Source organism: Anomaloglossus baeobatrachus, chromosome 6, assembly GCF_048569485.1.
Source record: "Anomaloglossus baeobatrachus isolate aAnoBae1 chromosome 6, aAnoBae1.hap1, whole genome shotgun sequence".
Taxonomy (NCBI): Eukaryota; Metazoa; Chordata; class Amphibia; order Anura; family Aromobatidae; genus Anomaloglossus; species Anomaloglossus baeobatrachus.
In genome coordinates, this window is record NC_134358.1 from 434249569 (window position 1) to 434271802 (window position 22234).

At 51.1% G+C, this 22234-nt stretch overlaps 1 protein-coding gene across 3 annotated transcripts in view; it reads left to right on the forward strand.

Moving 5' to 3' along the window:
- PIK3R4 (phosphoinositide-3-kinase regulatory subunit 4) overlaps positions 1–22234 on the forward strand; it is a 94817-nt gene that overhangs the window by 53449 nt on the left and 19134 nt on the right. For all 3 annotated transcript variants that reach the window (XM_075315209.1, XM_075315211.1, XM_075315210.1), the window contains exons 11-13: positions 11466–11650; positions 15092–15308; positions 18744–18909. In XM_075315209.1, coding sequence (XP_075171324.1) covers positions 11466–11650; positions 15092–15308; positions 18744–18909 — 568 coding nt within the window. The remainder of the gene's footprint in view (positions 1–11465; positions 11651–15091; positions 15309–18743; positions 18910–22234) is intronic.

A 22234-nucleotide genomic window follows, 5' to 3' on the forward strand; every position in this document is an offset into this window, starting at 1 on the left:
TTAATTCTGTACTGGACCTCAATTCGCCAGCATCAGAGGAGCAACCCTCTCTGGCAGAAAAGCACCAGTTTACCTTGCCTAAGAGAACAAGGAGTGTGTTTTTTAACCACTCCAGTTTTCAAGCCACTGTGTCCAAGCCCAGAGCCTGTCCTGACAAACGCTTTCCAAAGCGTGGTTCTGACGACCGTTATCCTTTTCCACCAGAGGTGGTCAAGGAGTGGGCTCACTCACCAAAGGTAGACCCTCCGGTGTCTAGACTCTCAGCCCGGACAGTTGTATCTGTGGCTGATGGCACCTCACTTAAGGATCCCACTGACCGCCAGGTTGACCTCCTGGCCATGTCTGTCTATGAGGCGGCAGGGGCCTCGTTCTCCCCATCCTTTGCAGCAGTGTGGGCTCTCAAAGCCATCTCTGCTTCCCTAGAGGAGATGCATTCCCTCACTAGGGACTCTATGCCTGAATTGGTTGCCTTAACTTCCCAGGCTTCAGCCTTTTCAGCCTACGCCATGTCTGCCATGCTGGAGGCCTCTCACCGCACTGCGGTGGCCTCCGCTAATTCCCTCGCTATCCGCAGGATCTTGTGGCTTCGACAGTGGAGGGCAGATGCTTCCTCAAAGAAGAACCTTGCTGGGCTCCCCTTTGCTGGGTCCAGGCTGTTCGGTGAACAACTGGATGAAATTATTAAGGAGGCTACTGGCGGGAAGAGTACTTCCTTGCCGCAGACTAAAACCAGGAAACCTGTCCAGGGCAGGAACCAGTCGAGGTTTCGTTCCTTTCGTTCCTCCAACTGGTCGTCCGCTAAGGCCTCGGCCTCGTCCACTAACTCAGCCAAGGACCAGAAGCCCTCCTGGCGCAAGAAGCCGCGTCCACAAAAGACTGCAGGAGGTGCTGCCACCAAGGCAGCCTCCTCTTGACTATCTGGCTGCGCCAACAACGTCCTTGGTCGGTGGCAGGCTCTCCCACTTTGGCGACGTGTGGTTTCAACACGTCTCCGATCAGTGGGTGCGGGATATCATCTCCCACGGCTACAGGATAGAATTCTCTTCCAGCCCGCCAAACAGATTTTTTCTACAACTCCCCCCTGCTCCAAGGCCGCCGCCTTCTCTCAGGCCGTGGCATCCTTGCAGGCCAGCGGAGTGATTGTACCGGTTCCCGCCAGGGAATGGTTCAGAGGTTTTTACTCAAATCTCTTCCTGGTCCCCAAAAAGGATGGTTCCTTCCGGCCCATCCTGGATCTCAAGCTTCTCAACAAGCATGTTCAGGTGCGGCACTTTGGCATGGAGTCTCTGCGATCAGTCATTGCCTCAATGACCCAAGGAGATTTCCTGGCGTCCATCGACATCAGAGATGCCTATCTGCATGTGCCAATTGCAGTTTCACACCAGCGTTGGCTACGTTTTGCAGTCGGAGAGGAACATTTCCAATTCGTGGCTCTCCCCTTCGGGTTAGCCACGGCCCCTCGAGTATTTACCAAGGTCATGGCAGCAGTGGTTGCGGTTCTGCACCTCCAGGGGTTGGCAGTGACTCCTTACCTGGACGACCTTGTCAAGGCTTCATCCAGCGCAGACTGTCAGCGGAGTGTCTCGCTCACTCTCGCCACTCTTGTCCAATTCGGGTGGCTTGTCAATCTGCCCAAGTCCACTTTGACCCCGACCTAATAACTCACGTACCTGGGGATGCAATTCGAGACTCTGCTGGCACTTGTCAAGCTGCCCTTAGTCAAACAGCAGTCCCTCCATCTGGCGGTGCGCTCTCTGTTGAGGCCACGCCGTCATTCCATCAGGCACCTCATGCAGGTGCTGGGTCAGATGGTGGCGTCAATGGAAGCGGTTCCCTTTTGCCCAGTTCCATCTGCGTCCTCTGCAGCTGGACATTCTCCGCTGTTGGGACAAGCGGCCTTCTTCCTTGCACAGGTTGGTGGCTCTGTCGCCACAGACCAGGAGCTCTCTTCAGTTGTGGCTTCGGTCCCTCTCTCTGTCTCAGGGACGCTCCTTTCTGGCCCCGTCCTGGGTGATCCTCACCACGGATGCCAGTCTAACCGGCTGGGGAGCAGTATTTCTCCACCACCGAGCACAGGGCACTTGGACTCCGTCCGAATCAGCCCTCTCGATCAATGTGCTGGAAATCAGAGCTGTGCTCTTAGCTCTCGTAGCCTTTCACCATCTGTTGGCGGGCAGGCACATTCGAGTCCAGTCAGACAACGCGACAGCAGTTGCCTACATCAATCACCAGGGCGGGACTCGCAGCCGCCTGGCAATGTTGGAGGTTCAACGCATCCTTCAGTGGACGGAGGACTCCAAGTCCACCATATCCGCAGTCCACATCCCAGGCGTAGAAAACTGGGAGGCAGATTATCTCAACCGTCAAACCGTGGACAACGGCGAGTGGGCTCTGCATCCGGCAGTGTTCCGGTCGATCTGCCGTAAGTGGGGAACTCCGGAAGTGGATCTAATGGCATCCCGGCACAACAACAAGGTCCCGGTTTACGTGGCTCGCTCCCACGATCCTCAGGCCTTTGCAGCGGACGCGCTGGTTCAGGATTGGTCCCAGTTCCGTCTGTCTTACGGTTTTCCCCCTCTAGTTCTCTTGCCCAGAGTCCTGCGCAAGATCAGAATGGAGGACCGTCGGGTCATCCTCATTGCTCCGGACTGGCCCAGGCGAGCTTGGTACCCAGACCTGGTCCATCTGTCCGTAGAGGTGCCGTGGCATCTCCCGGACCGTCCAGACCTTCTCTCACAAGGTCCGTTTTTCCGCCAGAATTCTGCGGCTCTCAGATTGACGGCGTGGCTCTTGAGTCCTGGATCTTGACGGCTTCCGGCATTCCTCCCGAAGTCATCTCCACTATGACTCAGGCTCGGAAGTCTTCCTCGGCAAAAATTTACCACAGGATTTGGAGAATTTTCCTGTCCTGGTGTCGTTCTTCCGGCCACGCCCCTTGGCCTTTTGCCCTGCCGACCCTTCTGTCCTTCCTACAGTCTGGTCTGCGGCTAGGACTATCCCTCAATTCTCTCAAGGGAGATGTCTCGGCCCTGTCAGTGTTGTTCCAGCGGCGTATCGCCCGGCTGGCTCAGGTGCAGGTGCGCACCTTCATGCAGGGCGCATCTCACATCATTCCGCCTTACCGGCGACCTCTGGATCCCTGGGACCTTAATCTGGTCCTCACGGCCTTGCAGAAACCCCCTTTTGAGCCACTTAGGCAGGTTTCTTTGTCTCTTCTTTCACAGAAAGTGGTCTTTCTAGTGGCCATAACTTCCCTCAGGAGAGTCTCTGATTTGGCTGCGCTCTCCTCTGAGTCACCTTTTTTGGTTTTTCACCAAGATAAGGTGGTTCTTCGTCCGTCTCCGAACTTTATTCCGAAGGTGGTATCTCCTTTCCACCTTAACCAGGATATTTCCCTGCCTTCCTTTTTGTCCGGCTCCTGTTCATCGCTTTGAAAAAGCGTTGCATACTCTGGATCTGGTGCGGGCGCTCCGGATCTATGTGTCTCGCACCGCTGCTCTTAGGCGGTGCACCTCTCTTTGTGCTGACCACTGGTCAGCGTAAGGGCCTCTCGGCTTCTAAGCCGACCCTGGCTCGCTGGATTAGGTTGGCCATTTCCAATGCCTACCAGTGTTCTCAAGTGCCTTCCCCGCCGGGGATCAAGGCACACTCGACCAGAGCTGTCGGTGCCTCTTGGGCTTTCAGGCACCAGGCTACGGCTCAGCAGGTCTGTCAGGCTGCCACTTGGTTCAGTCTGCATACCTTTTCGAAGCACTACCAAGTGCATGCTCATGCTTCGGCAGATGCGAGCTTGGGCAGACGCATCCTTCAGGCGGCTGTCGCCCACTTGTGAAGTTAGGTTTTGCCTACTTCTCAGTTTTCTGTTTATTCCCACCCATGGACTGCTTTGGAACGTCCCATGGTCTGGGTCTCCCATAAGGAACGATGAAGAAAAGGAGAATTTCTTTGTCGCTCCATTGGGAGACCCAGACAATTGGGTGTATAGCTTCTGCCTCCGGAGGCCACACAAAGTATTACACTTTAAAAAGTGTAACCCCTCCCCTCTGCCTATACACCCTCCCGTGAATCACGGGCTCCTCAGTTTTATGCTTTGTGTGGAAGGAGGCACACATCCACTCATGCATTCTCATACATAGTTATGTCGGATGGAAGAAAAGAGGGACTCCACGGGGCCCCCGGCATGTTCCCTTCTCACCCCACTATGTCGGCGGTGTTGTTAAGGTTGAGGTACCCATTGCGGGTACAAAGGCCGGAGCCTCATGCCGTCTCCTTCACCATCCCTTAGCGGCTCTGGGAGAAGTGGGATCCTGAACGGTCATCCAGTTGCTGGGACCGTGCTCCCTCCGCAGCCCCTGTGGGAATCTGCCGGACTGGAGTCTATTCAACCTCAGGGACCGGGCCCTGCAACTCTAAGGTACTCTGTGTCCCCATTGGGGAATGTGCAGGAGCGCACGTCCTTCCCGGACGCTGCGGCAGCTGCTGAATTGAGAAGACCGGCGGACTTCCGCGCCGACCGTGCCTGCTTGTCGGGCGCGGTCTCAAATTTAGTCCCCGGCTTCATCGCGGCCTAGTCGCAAAAATCCCGCCCCCGGGCCTGCCTGTCAGGGGTAAGGGCGGAACTGCCGACCTGACGTCGGATGTGAGGGCTGGAGCATCCTGCATGTTTCCTCCCCCCTCAATGATCACTGTGGAGACCCCAGATTCCAGCACTTTCCTGGCGCCGCCCACGGCTCCACTCCTCCCCTGAGATCTTCGGCAGCCATTTTTTGGGCATTCTGCCGGTGGAGGATTCTCAGGAACAGCTCTGCAGCTCCAGGGGACCTAAAGCTGGGAATCTGGAGGCACACACTACGCTTGTTAGCGGTCGGTAAGCCTCACCCGGTGCTGGTGCCGGAATAGATACGTTATATATATATATATATATATTTTTATAATATTTCTGTTCGGTCGAGCTGTATACCCTGTTTTTGCCCATATACCCTCAGTGATCATTCTCCTAGGGGACAACAGCATGTCGTCCACAAGGAGCAAAGCTGTTAAGGCACAGGGGTTTTTTGCGGCCTGTACCTCTTGTGGGGCTATGTTACCTGCGGGTTCCACCTACCCTCACTGTGAGCAATGCTCGACCCCTGTTTCACTTGCTCAGCCGGAGCCTCGGTCACTAGTGGACCCCTCGGCTCATGTAGACCCCCCCTGCTCCCCCTGTCCAGGCGCCAGGGACAGAGTTCTCCTCTTTTGCTGAGAAACTCTGAGTCACTTTCACAATCCATGGCTCAGTCTATGGACAAATGGTCTGCCAAGCTGCTAGAAGCTTTGCAGTCCAGACCGGTCCTTACACAGGCCCCGGCCCCCGTTGGATCGTCACCTCCAGGCCCCTCTCGGTCCGAGCCGCAGCGCGCTCCCAGGTTGGGCCCTAGGTCCCACGCAGAGGACTCCTGCCAGGACCACAGTCCTAGACAGGCTAAGCGGGCTCGCTGGGAATCTTCCCCGACTTCTTCACGCTGCTCGGGTTCCCAGCTTGAGGACTCTCTGGAGGACGAGGCGGACGTCGCAGCTCAGGGTTCTGACCCTGACGTCGCCCTTAACCTTGATACACCTGAGGGGGACGCATTAGTGAATGATCTTTTCTCGTCCATCAACCAGGTGTTGGATCTCTCTCCCCCGCCTCCTACTGTGGAGGAGTCGGCGTCTCAGCAGGAGAAACACCAGTTTCGGTTCCCCAAACGTACACGTAGTGCGTTCTTTGATCACTCTAACTTCAGAGACGCTGTCCAGAAGCCCAGAGCGGTTCCGGACAAGCGCTTTTACTAAGCGCCTTACTGACACACGTTACCCCTTCCGCGCTGAAGTCGTTAAGGGGTGGGCTCAATGTCCCAAGGTGGATCCTCCAGTCTCTAGATTGGCGGCTAGATCTGTGGTATCGGTGGCAGATGGCTCATCGCTAAAGGATGCCACTGACAGGCAGATAGAGCTCCTGGTGAAGTCCATCTATGAGGCCACGGGCGCGTCTTTTGCCCCGGCCTTTGCAGCCGTGTGGGCACTCCAAGCTATCTCGGCTTGTCTGACTGAGATTAATGCTGTCACACGTAATTCTGCTCCGCAAGTTGCGTGTTTGACTTCTCAAGCGTCAGCTTTTTCTTCCTACGCCATGAACGCAGTCCTAGACTCGGCTAGCCGTACAGCTGTGGCATCCGCTAACTCTGTGGCAGTCCGCAGGGCCATGTGGCTGCGCGAATGGAAGGCAGACTCGGCCTCCAAGAGGTTCTTAACCGGTTTGCCATTTGCTGGCGAACGCTTGTTTGGCGAACGATTGGATGAGATTATTAAGGAATCCAAGGGAAAGGACTCATCATTACCCCAGTCCAGACCTAAGAGACCTCAACAACGGAAAATACAATCGAGGTTTCGGTCCTTTCGTCCCTCCACCAAGCCCCAATCCTCTTCGTCCAGCAGGCAGGAGAAAGGCCAGAGGAACTCCTATGCGTGGCGGTCCAAGTCACGCCCCCAAAAGGCCGCAGGAGGCACTGCCTCCAAGGCGGCCTCCTCATGACTCTCGGCATCCCCTAACCGCATCCTCGGTCGGTGGCAGGCTCTCCCGCTTTGGCGACGCCTGGTGGCCACATGTTCAAGACCGATGGGTGAGAGACATTCTGTCTCACGGTTACAGGATAGAGTTCAGCTCCCGTCCTGCGGCTCGTTTCTTCAGAACCTCTCCGCCCCCCGCTCAGGCCGACGCACTTTTTCAGGCGGTGAACGCTCTGAAGACAGAAGGAGTTGTGACCCCCGTTCCCCTTCAGGAACGTGGTCGCGGCTTTTACTCCAACTTGTTCGTGGTGCCAAAAAAGGACGGATCATTCCGTCCCGTTCTGCTCAACAGACACGTGAGAACCAGAAGGTTTCGGATGGAATCTCTCCGCTCGGTCATCGCCTCGATGTCACAAGGAGACTTCCTAGCATCGATCGACATCAAAGATGCTTATCTCCACATGCCGATCGCACCCGAACATCAACGCTTGTTGCGTTTCGCCATCAGGGACGAACACCTTCAGTTCGTGGCATTGCCTTTCGGCCTGGCGACAGCCCCACGGGTTTTCACCAAAGTCATGGCATCCGTCGTGGCGGTCCTACACTCTCAGGGCCACTCGGTGATTCCCTACCTAGACGATCTCCTAGTCAGGGCCCCTTCTCGGGTGGCGTGTCAACACAGCCTTACAGTCGCTCTGACGACTCTCCAGCAGTTCGGGTGGATCATCAACTTCCCAAAATCCAAGTTGACACCGACCCAATCACTGACTTACCTCGGGATGGAGTTTCATACACAGTCAGCGGTAGTCAAGCTACCGCGAGACAAACGGCTTTCTCTGCAGGCAGGGGTGCAATCACTTCTTCGGAGTCAGTCACACCCCTTAAGGCGCCTCATGCACTTCCTGGGGAAGATGGTGGCAGCGATGGAGGCAGTGCCGTTCGCGCAATTCCATCTACGGCAGCTCCAATGGGACATTCTCCGCAAATGGGACAGGAGGTCGGCTTCCCTCGACAGGAACGTCTCTCTTTCCCTTGCAACCAAGACGTCACTTCAGCGGTGGCTCCTTCCCAATTCTCTATCGCAGGGAAAATCCTTCCTACCCCCAACCTGGGCTGTGGTCACCACGGACGCGAGCCTGTCAGGGTGGGGAGCGGTTTTTCTCCACCACAGGGTTCAGGGAACCTGGACTCCGATAGTCTTCCCTTCAGATAAATGTTCTGGAAATAAGCGCAGTGTATCTAGCCCTATTGGCTTTTCAGCGGTGGCTGGAGGGCAGGCAGATCCGTATCCAGTCGGACAACGCCACTGCCGTCGCATACATCAACCACCAAGGCGGCACTCGCAGTCGTCAAGCCTTCCAGGAAGTCCGGCGGATTCTGCAGTGGGTGGAAGCCACAGCATCCACCATCTCCGCAGTTCACATCCTGGGCGTAGAAAACTGGGAAGCAGATTTTCTCAGTAGTCAGGGCATAGATGCGGGGGAATGGTCTCTGCACCCAGAAGTGTTTCGAGAGATCTGTCGCCGCTGGGGAACGCCGGACGTCGATCTCATGGCGTCACGGCACAACAACAAAGTCCTGGCATTCATGGCACGGTCTCAGGATCACAGAGCTCTGGCGGCGGACGCGTTAGTTCAGGACTGGTCGCAGTTCTGACTGCCTTATGTGTTTCCTCCTCTGGCGATGCTGCCCAGAGTGTTACGCAAGATCAGGTCCGACTGCCGTCGCGCCATTCTCGTCGCTCCAGACTGGCCGAGGCGGTCGTGGTACCCGGATCTGTGGCATCTCACGGTGGGTCAGCCGTGGGCGCTTCCAGACCGCCCAGACTTGCTGTCACAAGGGCCATTTTTCCATCTGAATTCTGTGGCCCTCAACTTGACTGTGTGGCCATTGAGTCCTGGCTCCTAGCGTCTTCAGGGTTCTCTCAGGATGTCATTGCCACCATGAGACAGGCCAGGAAGCCAACGTCCGCCAAGATCTATTACAGGTCTTGGCAAATCTTCTTATCCTGGTGCTCTGATAACGGTTTCTCTCCATGGCCGTTTGCCTTACCCACTTTTCTTTCATTCCTCCAATCCGGAATGGACAAGGGTTTGTCACTCGGCTCTCTCAAGGGCCAAGTATCGGCGCTCTCCGTATTTTTTCAAAAGCGTCTAGCCAGGCTTCCGCAGGTCCGCACGTTCCTGCAGGGAGTTTGCCACATAGTCCCACCTTACAAGCGTCCGCTGGAACCCTGGGATCTTAACAGGGTGCTAACGGCTCTTCAGAAACCACCTTTCGAGCGGCTGCGGGATGTCTCTTTATCACATCTTTCGCAAAAGGTGGCCTTTCTAGTGGCAATTACATCACTCCGGAGAGTGTCTGAGCTTGCAGCGCTATCATGCAAAACCCCCTTCCTGGTGTTTCACCAGGATAAGGTGGTTCTTCGTCCGGTTCCGGAATTTCTCCCTAAGGTGGTATCTACTTTTCATCTCAATCAGGATATCTCCTTACCTTCATTTTGCCCTAATCCAATTCACCAATGTGAAAAGGATTTGCACTCTTTGGAGCTGGTGAGAGCACTCCGGCTCTACGTGTCTCGCACGGCGCCCCTGCGTCGTTCAGATGCGCTCTTTGTCCTTGTCGCTGGCCAGCGTAAGGGTTCGCAGGCTTCCAAGTCAACCTTGGCTCGGTGGATCAAGGAACCGATTCTCGAAGCCTACCGTTCTTCTGGGCTTCCGCTTCCTTCAGGGCTGAAAGCCCATTCTACCAGAGCCGTGGGTGCGTCCTGGGCATTGCAGCATCGGGCTACGGCTCAGCAGGTGTGTCAGGCAGCGACGTGGTCTAGTCTGCACACTTTCACGAAACACTATCAAGTGCATACCTATGCTTCGGCAGACGCCAGTCTAGGTAGGCGAGTCCTTCAGGCGGCGGTTGCCCACCTGTAAGAGGAGGGCCGTTTCGGCTCTTGTTATTGAGGTATTCTTTTACCCACCCAGGGACTGCTTTTGGACGTCCCAATTGTCTGGGTCTCCCAATGGAGCGACAAAGAAGAAGGGAATTTTGTTTACTTACCGTAAATTCCTTTTCTTCTAGCTCCTATTGGGAGACCCAGCACCCGCCCCTGTTCCCTTCGGGTTGGTTGTTCTTTTGTGTACACATGTTGTTCATGTTGAATTGTTCTTTTGGTTCATGGTTCAGTTCTCCGAACATCCTTTGGATTGAATTTACCCTATACCAATTCATAAGTTTTCTCCTTCCTGCTTTTGCACCAAAACTGAGGAGCCCGTGATCCACGGGAGGGTGTATAGGCAGAGGGGAGGGGTTACACTTTTTAAAGTGTAATACTTTGTGTGGCCTCCGGAGGCAGAAGCTATACACCCAATTGTCTGGGTCTCCCAATAGGAGCTAGAAGAAAAGGAATTTACGGTAAGTAAACAAAATTCCCTTCTTTGTTTACTTACCGTAAATTCTTTTTCTTATAGTTCCGACATGGGAGACCCAGCACCCTCCCTGTTGCCTGTTGGCAGTTCTTGTTCCGTGTGTTTTCACCGGCTGTTGTTGTAGTCAGAGGTTCCGGTTGTTCCGGGTTTTGCTCTGTCTCTACTTGTGGGTGGATGTCCTTCTTCAGCTTTTGCACTAAACTGGCTAGATTTGGTCATCCAGGGGGTGTATATGCTAGGAGGGAGGAGCTACACTTTTTAGTGTAGTACTTTGTGTGTCCTCCGGAGGCAGAAGCTATACACCCATGGTCTGGGTCTCCCATGTCGGAACTATAAGAAAAAGAATTTACGGTAAGGAAACAAAATTCTCTTTTTTTCTGAGAGCAGAATGATGAGACCCTAAATAGTGATGTCACTTACTGGTCTTCATGCTTGATTTGACTGTTCTGATTTTCTCGGCAGCGGATCTACCAGTTCTTTGAATGCTTCTCTCTGTAGAACACTGCCCGCACCACTGATAAGCAGCTCTCTGCCCCTGTACAGTGTACACTGACAGCTGTCAATCAGTGGTGGGGGCGAGTTACATAGCAGGAGGACTACATGACATGAGACAACTAGTCCTCCAATGCTGATCTCCAGCTGGCTAAAATACTGATTTTATTGAATTTGCAACAAGCAGTAAAGTATGTGACACATCCCCTAGATGTAATGAACACATTCAGCCATTACAAAAGAAAGGTGTATCTAAACCACCAGATGCACAACATTAACAACTGCTATTTGGCAACATATTTACTGATCGTTTAGGCAGGCCGACAACGCTAATGGTGAGCACTGATTGGTCTATTAATCAGGGTGCATAGGCTGCCATTGTTCTCGGCAGCACAGTTCCTGCTTACACGTGATGATGTGTTGCTGAGAGATTAAGGCCGGTTTCACACATCCAGCTTTTCGCTGGATTCGGTGCACACCAGTACAGTGTTTACAGTACAATGGCAGCGCCACAACTTCCGGGTCACATGACAGCATGTGCTCGGTGCTTGTCGTGCTGCCATTGTACTGTATACACTGTACTGGCTTGCACCGAATCCAGCGAAAAGCTGGATGTGTGAAACCGGCCTTAATCAATACATCACTTTGCTTGTTCATAGTCTGACCTGTAACCCACTACACTGTACAATTATCAGAAATGAGCATTTATTAAAAATGTGCATTCCCTAATTGCGCAATTTACATTCACTATAACAATTGAAATCCAACAAATATTTTTTTTATATTGTGATATACCCTCCATTTTATGTTTGCACAAATACAATACAAGTGTACAATGTGTTTTAGACTACTTCATTAGTTATGTTTAGGATTTAATCCAATTAGTTTTGAACCACCTCTAAATTCTACTTTTTTTATTGTGTGTGTGTGTGTGTGTGTGTGTGTGTGTGTGTGTGTGTGTTTTTGGGTTTTTTTTTTTTTTTTTTTTGGCATCAAAATAATTTCCTGTAACCTTACACACTGTAGCACGGAAGCATGTAAAACAAGACTCTAATGTGAATGAGGAGTGGAAAAGCATGTTTGGTGCAATGGAGCCAGCAACTATAACCCAGACAGCACCAAAGACTGCGCCTCCTGCTGACCAGGAAGCCACAAAGCCTCGCTCCGACTCCTCTGTTGCCGCCAACCCCCCTCTGTCCTCCTCACCGCAGGTAATGCTGAGCTCAACAGTGCGGGAAAGATTTTAGGTGTACAGGCCTTAATGCTATAAATCCTAGCAACGTTTATTTATTTTTTGTTTTTAACATATAGATAATCGATATATATAATTGCCTTAGTCTGTCTGTCTTGCTCCAAAATTGTGTCCTTACGGTGACAACCAGCGGATTGGCCGCTGGCTTCGGCATGGCCCTGCCCCCCCAGCATGGATTGGCCGCTCGGCTCGCCCTGGCCCCCCCCCCCATGGATTGGCCGCTCGCCCCGGCACCCTGCACGCATTGGACGCTTGGCCAGGCCCCGCCCCTTCACGCATTGGATGCTCGCCCTGGCCCCGTCCCCCCGCACGCATTCCCCGAACCCACACGGAGACGCCCGACACCCAGGTGACTGCTGCAGCACCCGAAGCCCACACCGCAAGACAAAGTGGAGAAAAGCCACTAGCACACGTGTGCCAGAGCCGGCGTAGGCTGGTATCCATAGTACATATCGGGTAACTATAGAAACCGCTTTCCTTAGTTACCGATGTGTAAGATGGTTAGCTTACCCCGGCTCCCGGCACACGTCAGCACTGTCGCTTACCTTTTCTCCACTTTGTCACATCCGGCGCGCTCCCGTGCACTGTGTACTCTACAGTTGCCGCGCGACAACCTCCGATCACGTATTTTCATGTGACCAGGAAGTTGCGGCGCAGCCACTGTCCTGTACAGTGTACGGTGACACACAAGACACACCGACGCATACACACATAGCACACATGCATGTATACACACACACATAGCAGACACACATGGATACACTGGGCGCATACACACATAGCGCACATGCATGTATACACACACATAGCAGACACACATGGATACACTGGGCGCATACACACATGGCGCACATGCATGTATACACACACATAGCAGACACACATGGATACACCGGGCGCATACACACACATATATGGTGCGCATGTATATACACACACTCACTCACTCACTCACGCACCCAGCGATGCGGTCCCCGGCACTGAAGTCCCCAGCGCTGTTCCTGCTTCCAGCTCCTCAGGGCACTGAATATTCAGTGAGTATAATGAGCGGCGATAAGGAGCGGGAGGCAGCAGAGCCGGAGACAACATCGCTGGAGAGAAGTAAATATAGAGAATATTTTTATTAAAAAGACCCATATTTTCTCTGGGGCGCGCAGCATCCGACAAAGTCAAGAAAAGCCGGATGTGTGAAACCACTAGCTTAGTTAAGTATGATACGAAATCTAGTCAAATATGAGGACTAGACAATATACAAAACTTTAACACAAAGAATACTCAGTCAAAAATGGGTATAGCAAACAATTGGGCAGAACAATGTGTGAAGACAGATTGATTAAAGGACAATGTCTATACACCTAAAAAGAATATACATATACAGTACTTCTTAGGCTCTGTACCCACGTGTGCGTTCTGCACCGCAGCGTAACTGCATGCGTCCTGCGTCCCCAGCGTAATCTATGAATGTGCATAATCCATGGCCATGTTGCGTTTTAGAATGCAGCGATTTGCATGCTGCCAAATCGCTGCGTTCTAAAAAGCAACATGTCACTACTTTTGTGTGCTTTGCATGCTGTCTCCATTCTGTCTATAGGGAGAGGCAGCATCCAGAGCGCACAAATTCTGCAGTCACCGAAGCTTCAGAACGGAGCTTTTCAGCTGCGCTCTGAAGCGGACTGCAGTGACTTTACGCTGCGGTGCAGAGCGCACACACGTGGGCACATAGCCTAATTGTACTTCTGAACGGATGTAATGGTCCAATATGGCCACAAGGTGGTGCCCAAGTAACGACAAATACGATGGAAGGTACAGTCTGTGAAAGATGAGTGCTGTCAACCTATGTTAAGCTGATAAGGTGCTATAGTAACCGATATTTTTGGCTACTGGCTGCCATGGCAAACCATCGTAATCTTATGATAACGTTGTGTTGTCAATGGGGGAACAGCTAAAGATCTTTCTCCTTCTCGGTCTCTTACGTGATACCATGGTTACAATTGAACTTGGCATCCATAATGTTAAGATGAAGATACCGGCCACTACCCATGGTATGTGAGTAATGTGACCACTGTAGCCAATCAGCGGCCACTGAACATTAAGAGACCCAACGGGAGAAGTATGGATTTATTTATTTTTCTATTGACTTCCAAGTTCTTCTCTCAGCCTGGGGCCTTCAATAAGGATGATATTTTATTTATTTATATATTTTTTTTTTTTTTTATTTTTTTTTTTTTTTTTGTGTGGACAACCCTTTTTTAATAAATACCCCTTCCCTTTTATGTAATAATTCATTATAGGTTGGGTCTTTTTAGACTGTTATTCATATATCATAATTACAAAAAATAAAATCAATCCACCTTTACCTTTTTTAAAGGGAATCTGTCACCAGGTTTTTGCTCCCCCATCTGAGAGCAGCATAATTTAGAGGCAGAGAGACCCTCATTCCAGCGATGTGTCACTTACTGGGCTGTTTGCTGTCATTTTACTAAGAATCAATATTTTCTCTGCTGCAGATCTAGCAGTTATACAGAGCTCATGAATATGCTGGACTACCTGGCCGCACGCCAAGTAGTCCTCTAATGATGATCTACTGCTGACAAAACAGGGATTTTATCAAAACTACACTAAGCACAGCAGCCGAGTAAGTGTCATTATGCTGCTCTCAGATTAGGCTGCTTTCACACATCCGTTTTTTCCTGTGCGGCACAATCCGGCACTTTGCAGAAAAATCGCAACCGTTTTATTTTTTGTTTTTGCTGCCGATTGCGGTGTTTTTGCATAGACTTACATTAGTGCCGTATTGTGCCGCATGGGCTTGCGTTCCGTCCGGTTTTTGCCGCATGCGGCAGATTTAGCTGATGCAGCGGCCGGATGGAACGTTGCCTGACGCGTTTTTTTGTCCGGCAAAAAAAAACGCATCCGGCCGATGCGGCACGATTTGCAATGCATGCCATGCGGCAACAACCGCATCCGGCCGCCGCATGCGTTTTTGTTTTTTTTTTATTTGTTTTTTTTTTTTTTTCCACTGCGCATGCTCAGTAGCCTGCCGCAAGCGGCAAAAACCAGAGCGTCCGCATGTAAAAAACGTATGCAAAGGATGCGGTATTGTCGCCACATCCGTTGCATAGGTTTTAGAGCCGGATTGGCCGGCTCTGCTAAAACTGGAGGTGTGACAGCAGCCTTAGGGGGCATAAACCTGGTGGCAGATTCCTTTTTAACATAGGTTTTAAGCTTGAGTAAGGCCCTCACTTCTTTTAGTATGCACTGGAGGGTGTTACTCTGTAATGTCTTGTTTATACAATACCCCTCTGAATTGTAAAGTGCTGAGGAATATGTTGGCACTGTAGGAATAAAAATTAGAATTACATAAAACCCTAAAGTTCTGTCTGATTTATATCTGTCATAGACTACTGAGGCAGTAGGAAACCAATCAAAGAAACCCACAGTGCCGATACACACCAACAACAATACAGCTCAGCCTGCAGCTCTACAAATCCGCATGACTACATGCAAGAGCGAACTTCAGCAGCTCATCCAGCAGAAGCGAGAGCAGTGCAATGCCGAGAGGCTGGCAAAGTACATGATGGAGAACGCCGAATGGGAGAGTAAGCCGCCGCCAACAGGTATGGAAGACATTGAAGAACAATGTTACCATAGTAAACAGACAACAGTCTTAAGAACAGACTAAATTGGGTCAGTCACAAACTGCATATAGTGTGTGTTTTTTGGGGGGGTATAGTGGGGTGTGTGTGGCTTTTTTTTTTAAAAAGTACAGATGTACTTGGCTTTTTGGGAAGGGAGTGTTTTTTACAAGAGGTAAGAGCCAGCTCTGGGGCGAACTGTCTGCATACTAATAAAGAGAATAGATATTCTCTGCTCACCACGCCCATAATCCCGTCATCCTCTCTGCACTGAAGGCAATGCTGAGGTGGGTGGGATTATAGACGTGGGGAGCAGTGAATATTTAGTCTCTTTAATAGTGGATACATGAGATCAACCAGCTTCCTGCAGCGGCTGGGCGATCAGGTGTGTCTGACATTAAAAATAATTCTTTTTCACTGCTCCCCATGACCATAATCCCAGGTGTGGGAAGCAGTGAACATGTCAAAAGCTGATGTCTGAGTATAAACGGGGTGGGGGGGGCGGGCGGAGGATGGCATTGACTTCTTACTCTGCACTTAAACACAAAGTCAGTTCCTGACATCAGAAGAGACCACTGTTTGAGCAGAGAAATTATACTTCCAATCTCTGTGTGTGCCTCTATGGGAGCCATATACACCAGGATGGGCCCATGATGAGGAACCCATATATCAGATTGGGTACCATATATACTGGGATGAGGGACATATAATTCAGAATGGTGGTCATATATACTGGGATGGGCACAGGCTAAGGGACGTGTATACCAGGATGAATCAAATATGAGAAATATGTACTTAAAGATAGGGAACACGTATACTTGAATTGGTAACGTTTAATACAAAATTGGGGCACATTTCAAAAATGTAGCTGCTGCGTGGGATTTAACTACACAGTATGGCAATTTATGCTAACTAACCCCCGTTTGCAGTGCAGGGAGATGAATCTGCATATTGTACATGACCATTTTGCTGCCGGTTTGCCATAGATTTCCCTATTAAGTTATATAGGGTGAAATTTGTTGTGCAAATTTGCGGCATAAATTGGCATGCTACGTATCTAATAATTTGTCGTTGGAAAATGTCATTTAATTACTTGTAAATTTACTGTCTAAAAAATGACCATTGAGTTCTTCCTCCAGTTATTTTGTTGGTTATCCTCAATGACAGATTGAAGGATGTGGACTGCTAACTGGTGACAATCTGTGCTACTGTAATGTTTGCTTTCTCTCTTAGATCCTGTTAAAGGGGTTGTCCGACATAAACTCAAACATTTTTGTTAAGCTAATCTGTGCTGTATTGTCATATAAATCACACCTACATTATTTTTTGTTTTCTAACTTTTGTTCCTCTTGAATTATACCTTTTATTCTCTGCAGCTTCTTGTTTACATTCAGCTCTAGCAAACTGACCACTTCCTGTGCAAAACCTCCCAGTCACAGCTGTCACCACCCAGCATCCGTGTCCAGCCCCACCCCAGTGTCCAGCCGCACCCTCTGCCCGCCCCCTGCACACATTCCCTGTCAGTATATTCTTCCCCAGCACCTGACCTGGTATCACTACAGCATTGCAAATAACAGCCCCACATCGGACTCTGCACCGTACACGCACACACATGGCTCTGCACCGTACACGCACACACATGGCTCTGCACCGCACACGCACACACATGGCTCTGCACCGCACACGCACACACATGGCTCTGCACCGCACACGCACACACATGGCTCTGCACCGTACACGCACACACATGGCTCTGCACCGTACACGCACACACATGGCTCTGCACCGTACACGCACACACATGGCTCTGCACCGTAAACGCACACACATGGCTCTGCACACGCACACACATGGCTCTGCACACGCACACATATGGCTCTGTGCCTCACACGCACACACATGGCTCTGCACCGTACACGCACACACATGGCTCTGCACCGTACACGCACACACATGGCTCTACACCGTACACGCACACACATGGCTCTGCACCGTAAACGCACACACATGGGTCTGCACCGTAAACGCACACACATGGTTCTGCACACGCACACATATGGCTCTGTACCGCACACATATGGCTCTGTACCACACACGCACACACATGGCTCTGCACACATATGGCTCTGTACCGCACACACATGGCTCTGCACCGCACACGCACACACATGGCTCTGTACCGCACACACATGGCTCTGCACCGCACACGCACACACATGGCTCTGCACCGCACACGCACACACATGGCTCTGCACCGTACACGCACACACATGGCTCTGCACACACATGGCTCTGCACCGTACACACATGGCTCTGCACCGTACACGCACACACATGGCTCTGCACCGTACACGCACACACATGGCTCTGCACACGCACACATATGGCTCTGCCAGCCCCCCCATCCCCATCCTTATAGGGAACACATGTGGAGTACATACTCACCTGTCCTCGGTCCCCGCCGCTCCTGCACGTTCGTGCGCTGTCTGTGCTCTGTTCAGCACAGTAGTGACGTCACCGCTGTGCTGCAGATTGCACAGACAGCCGGAGGGACAGTGATGAGAAGCAGTGCTGCGCTGCTTCTCATCAGCACTTTCAAATGTACCGGCATCGGTGATCTGTGATGCTGGTACATTTGAATGTGCGATCCTGGGCAGGGGGCCCGGTGCTGGAGCTGACACCACGGCAGCTGCCGCCAGGCCCCGCCCCCAGGTCACGGACCCCCACAGCAGTGCAGGGGGAGGTTACTGGAGGTGCGGGGGAAATGTGTGGGAGGGTGCAGGGAAGGGGGCGGTGACTCCTCGCACTGTAGACACCCAGCAGGGAGGTGACATGCTGCTCCACATTTGCATGTCAACATGGCCCTGCCCATGTAGACGTGCAAAGACCGGAAGCAGCAAAATCGCGGCAGGAGCGGTCACATGACCGCTCTGAGCCGGGGGAGAGGGGCTGACAGCAGGGCAGGTAAGTGGTCTCTATCTACTTACCTGCCCCAATGTAGCCCAATAGGAAAATAAAAAAAAAAAAGTCAAAGAAGCCGGATAACCCCTTTTAATTCGAACACGACTTTTTAACCAAACTGTACATAAATTCATAGTAGAGGTCAATAGAAGAAACCTTTGATGTATCTTACCTGAGCTATATGCTTATTTCTCCACTAATGAGCCATTTCTTTCTCTGCCTCCTAAAAAAAAAAAAAAAAAAAAAGTTCAAGTCCAGGTACACAAGGATTACAGAATATTCTAAGAACTTAAAGTATGGATACTTAATATTTTAGCATGCGTTGTTAGCTTCCTCTCAGGAGCGTTTAGATAACGATACAGTATTTTTGTAACCTCACTTAAGTGCTCGGCTTTGTCCAATATTTGGACCTTTTTAGAATATTGTAGTTCTTTAAACAGTGTGGGTTTTTCCTAGGATGGCACCCAAAAGGCTTGCTGGTGGCACACTTACATGAACATTGTGGCCCAATAAACCGAATCCGTGTCTCTGATGAGCATTCAGTCTTTGCTACCTGTGCAGATGATGGAACAGTAAAAATCTGGAATAGTGCGAAAATGGAAGGAAAAACCAGTACAACAAGGTATAGTAACCAGTGTCCAGACATTTAAGCTAATACACTAATCATGAAGACTGAATTTCTCTTTTTCACAGCACTGCATTCAGAAAGGTTGGGGGCATATACATCACTGAGAGGCACTGGGAGTATATACATCAATGGGGACTGTGGGGCAGCCGCTGCTCTCATCTATGGAACAGGATCACATTGTGAGCTAACTCTGCTCACAAAGTACATCTTCATGCTGGCACTAAGCAGCGTGAGGAGGTAATCCTTTACTGCATGCTCGCGTAGTAAACACTGTGCTTGAGCTCGCTGTACAAGGCTGGGTTTAAAAAGCTGGCAAAATGCTGCGCTGCTGTCCCTGGGAATCTTCTCGGGGGCCGTAGAAAAGGTAATCTGCCCATGGCCGGAGGTTCCCCACTCCTGATTTACAGAATCCCACTGCTGAAATAGATTAACAGTTACATGCATATGTGGGAAGGGGTTACAGAGATAAGGAACACTGCATTATGCATCAGACATACTACCCGAAACTAGTACAAGCGGAGTTGTTGACTTTATGAATTTAACAAGAAGCCTTCAGAGGATCTTTGGCGATTTTTCAAGGGGTTTTCCCAGGAACAAAGTACACATTAGTCAATAAATCTTGGAAGAAGTTCCACAATTGAAGGTGTTTAAAAAAAGAAAAATAAAAAAAAACAACTGATTTTTATATATATATATATATATATAATATGTGTGTGTATAATTAATCTTTTTATACATGTGTCCCTGCTATGGCTTGGCTGTCTGACCGCTCAGGGACATGGTCTGATTATACCACACCTCCTGGTCCACGAAGGAAGCTAAGTATACAAACCGGATAGCACGGGATCACAGCTGCTGTGATTTTATAACATTTCAATGTCTATTTTACCTCACAGAATCTGCTATAATCCCATACTGTCCTGTGTGTATACATTTTTCTATTTCCCTCCCCCCCGCCCCCCTTCCCGCCCAGGAGAAGTGATCTGATCAGACACAGTACACACCGTATTTCTGACTATGAGGCCCCCCCCCCCCCCTTTCCCATCGCTGAGATCTCTACGCAGTTGCATAGTTCTTTCCACCTGTGTAATTAATGCTGGGCAGGAGAGACTGAGCTGAGCTTCCTAGGGTTAATAGAATGGATCTTTGGTGCACTGGCTGAAGAAAAATAAAACCGTCCCATGTAGCTAACAAGTCAATGTACACTTGGGAGAAGAGTCTGCCTCCCAAGCCCGAGCTCCTGCATTTCCACGTGTTGCTCAGTCTCTGATGCCGGCCTTGTTTTTCCAGTTTTGTTTGGTCAACCCCCAGGCTTGTAGCTGATCCCACAAGAAATTGTCTTGTGCCCTTTATGAACTTTGGTACAAGTTCACCAATGTAAACTGTATTGAACCTTATGTCACTGTTGTGGACAGTATATAATCTTTAAATTTTTTGGTACAATCCTACTTTTATACTTCTACAGTTTTAGGTCCCCTTCACAAGTCAGTGGAAAAGTCAGTTTTTTTTCTGGCATCACTGATGTCCCACGGACCACACTATGGTGTGAGCCGTGAAACACGTACCAGAAAAACACTGACATATTAAACAAACATTTTCAACTCACCTTTCCAGCGATTCGCTGTGCAGCCTCCGCTCTCTGCAGCTCCTGCCCGGCTCATGAATATTCATGAAAGCAGGAACAGCAGACCCGGAAGTAGCTGCAGAGAGCGGTGGGCGGATGCTGCAGAGCCGAGGAGTTCAGCAACATGGACAGCAGGAGTGAAGGCAGGTGAGTAATGTCCATTTGCGATCACGGATTGCACATTGACAACCCACGTGTGCCATGAATCACGGAACACGGAGGGACATGTGCATGTTTTACAAGTCAGTGAAAAATGTCTGTTTCTCTATCGTTTCATTGGGGGACACAGGACCATGGGTTATGCTGCTGTCACTAGGAGGCTGACACTAAGTAGACAGAAAAAGTTAGCTCCTCCCCAGCAGTATACACCCCGAGCCGGAGGCGGGCTTAATTCAGTTTTAGCTTAGTGTCATAGGAGGCTGATGTGGGCCCTCTCGGCCCCCGTCAGCCATTTTGATTTTTGTGTTTTTTCCTTTTTTTCGGCGCCGCTCATCGCTTTCATACCTGTCTTCTCGTTTTCTGCAGGTATTCTCCTCATCACTCATCCTCTGCAGCCCTGGGTCGCAGGGGCTTGAGACTTCGGGCCCTCTCCCCCGCCCATCCCCGTGGTACCACTCCCGGGTTTGCGCGTGTGGGCAGAACCTCATGGGTACCCCTGATTCGCCCTGCGGTATCACCCCAAAGGGCGTACAGGGGCATACAGCAGGGACGGGACCCCCGCAGCGCGTTTGGAATCCGACGAGGCCCGCATCGCTGCTTTCTCCTGCAGGGGGGGCTCCTTTCCCCCATCCTGATGTCCACTTCACTGCCATCAGCACGCTGCTCCCCCGGAGCCCGCAGTCTTCCAGGACGGGGGCGCTGCACACAGGCAGGGGCAGAGCGCCCTGCCTGCACCGCATCCATCGCTGGGCCCGGCGCCGCTGAGATCAGGTAGGACCCTCCTACCCTCTTATCCAGGCAGCTGCAAAATTGAGGCCCCGGTCTGGGCTCCGCGCCCCAGCCACGTCCCAGCAGTCGGCGGTGCACACCGGACATCGCTGCTGCGCCACCACTGGTCGCAGGTAGGACCGCCTGTCTCTGCCTTCCCGCGCTCCGGCAGCTCCAAAATTTAAGCCCCGACTGCGGCATTGTCTCCAGTGTCTCAGGCCCACCCTCCGCTGCAGCGCTATTGGCCGCCGGCCGCTCAGCCCCAGGCATCACAGTGGGGGCGGTGGATGTTTTTTCCCGCTCTCCTCGGCCCGACTCCAGCCTCCTCAGCGTCCATTTTAATATATATATATTATATTATATTATATTATATTATATTATATTATAATGTTGCCAAGTGTTTGTGTAGGCGCTGTACATGTTCTGGGTGTGGCGGGGGGTGAGAGCGGTGTTGTATGTGTGTTGCGTTGTGTGTGTGTGTGTGTGTGTGTGTGTGTGTGTGTGTGTGTGTGTTGCGCGGTTTGTGTGGGTGTGGGGTGTGTGGTGTGTTTTTGGGGAGGTATGTTTTGTGCAATGTGTGTGTTGCGTGGTATGTGCGTATATGTATGCCGCGGTGTTTGTGTGTTGGGTGTTGTGTGTGTGCAGCGTTGTCTGTGTGTGTGGGTGCCTGTGTAGGGCGGTGTTTGTGGTTCCCAGTGTGTGTGTGTGTGTGTGTGTTGGGGGGAGGTGTGCACTCCCCATCGTGCTCCATCCCCCATGCTGCACACC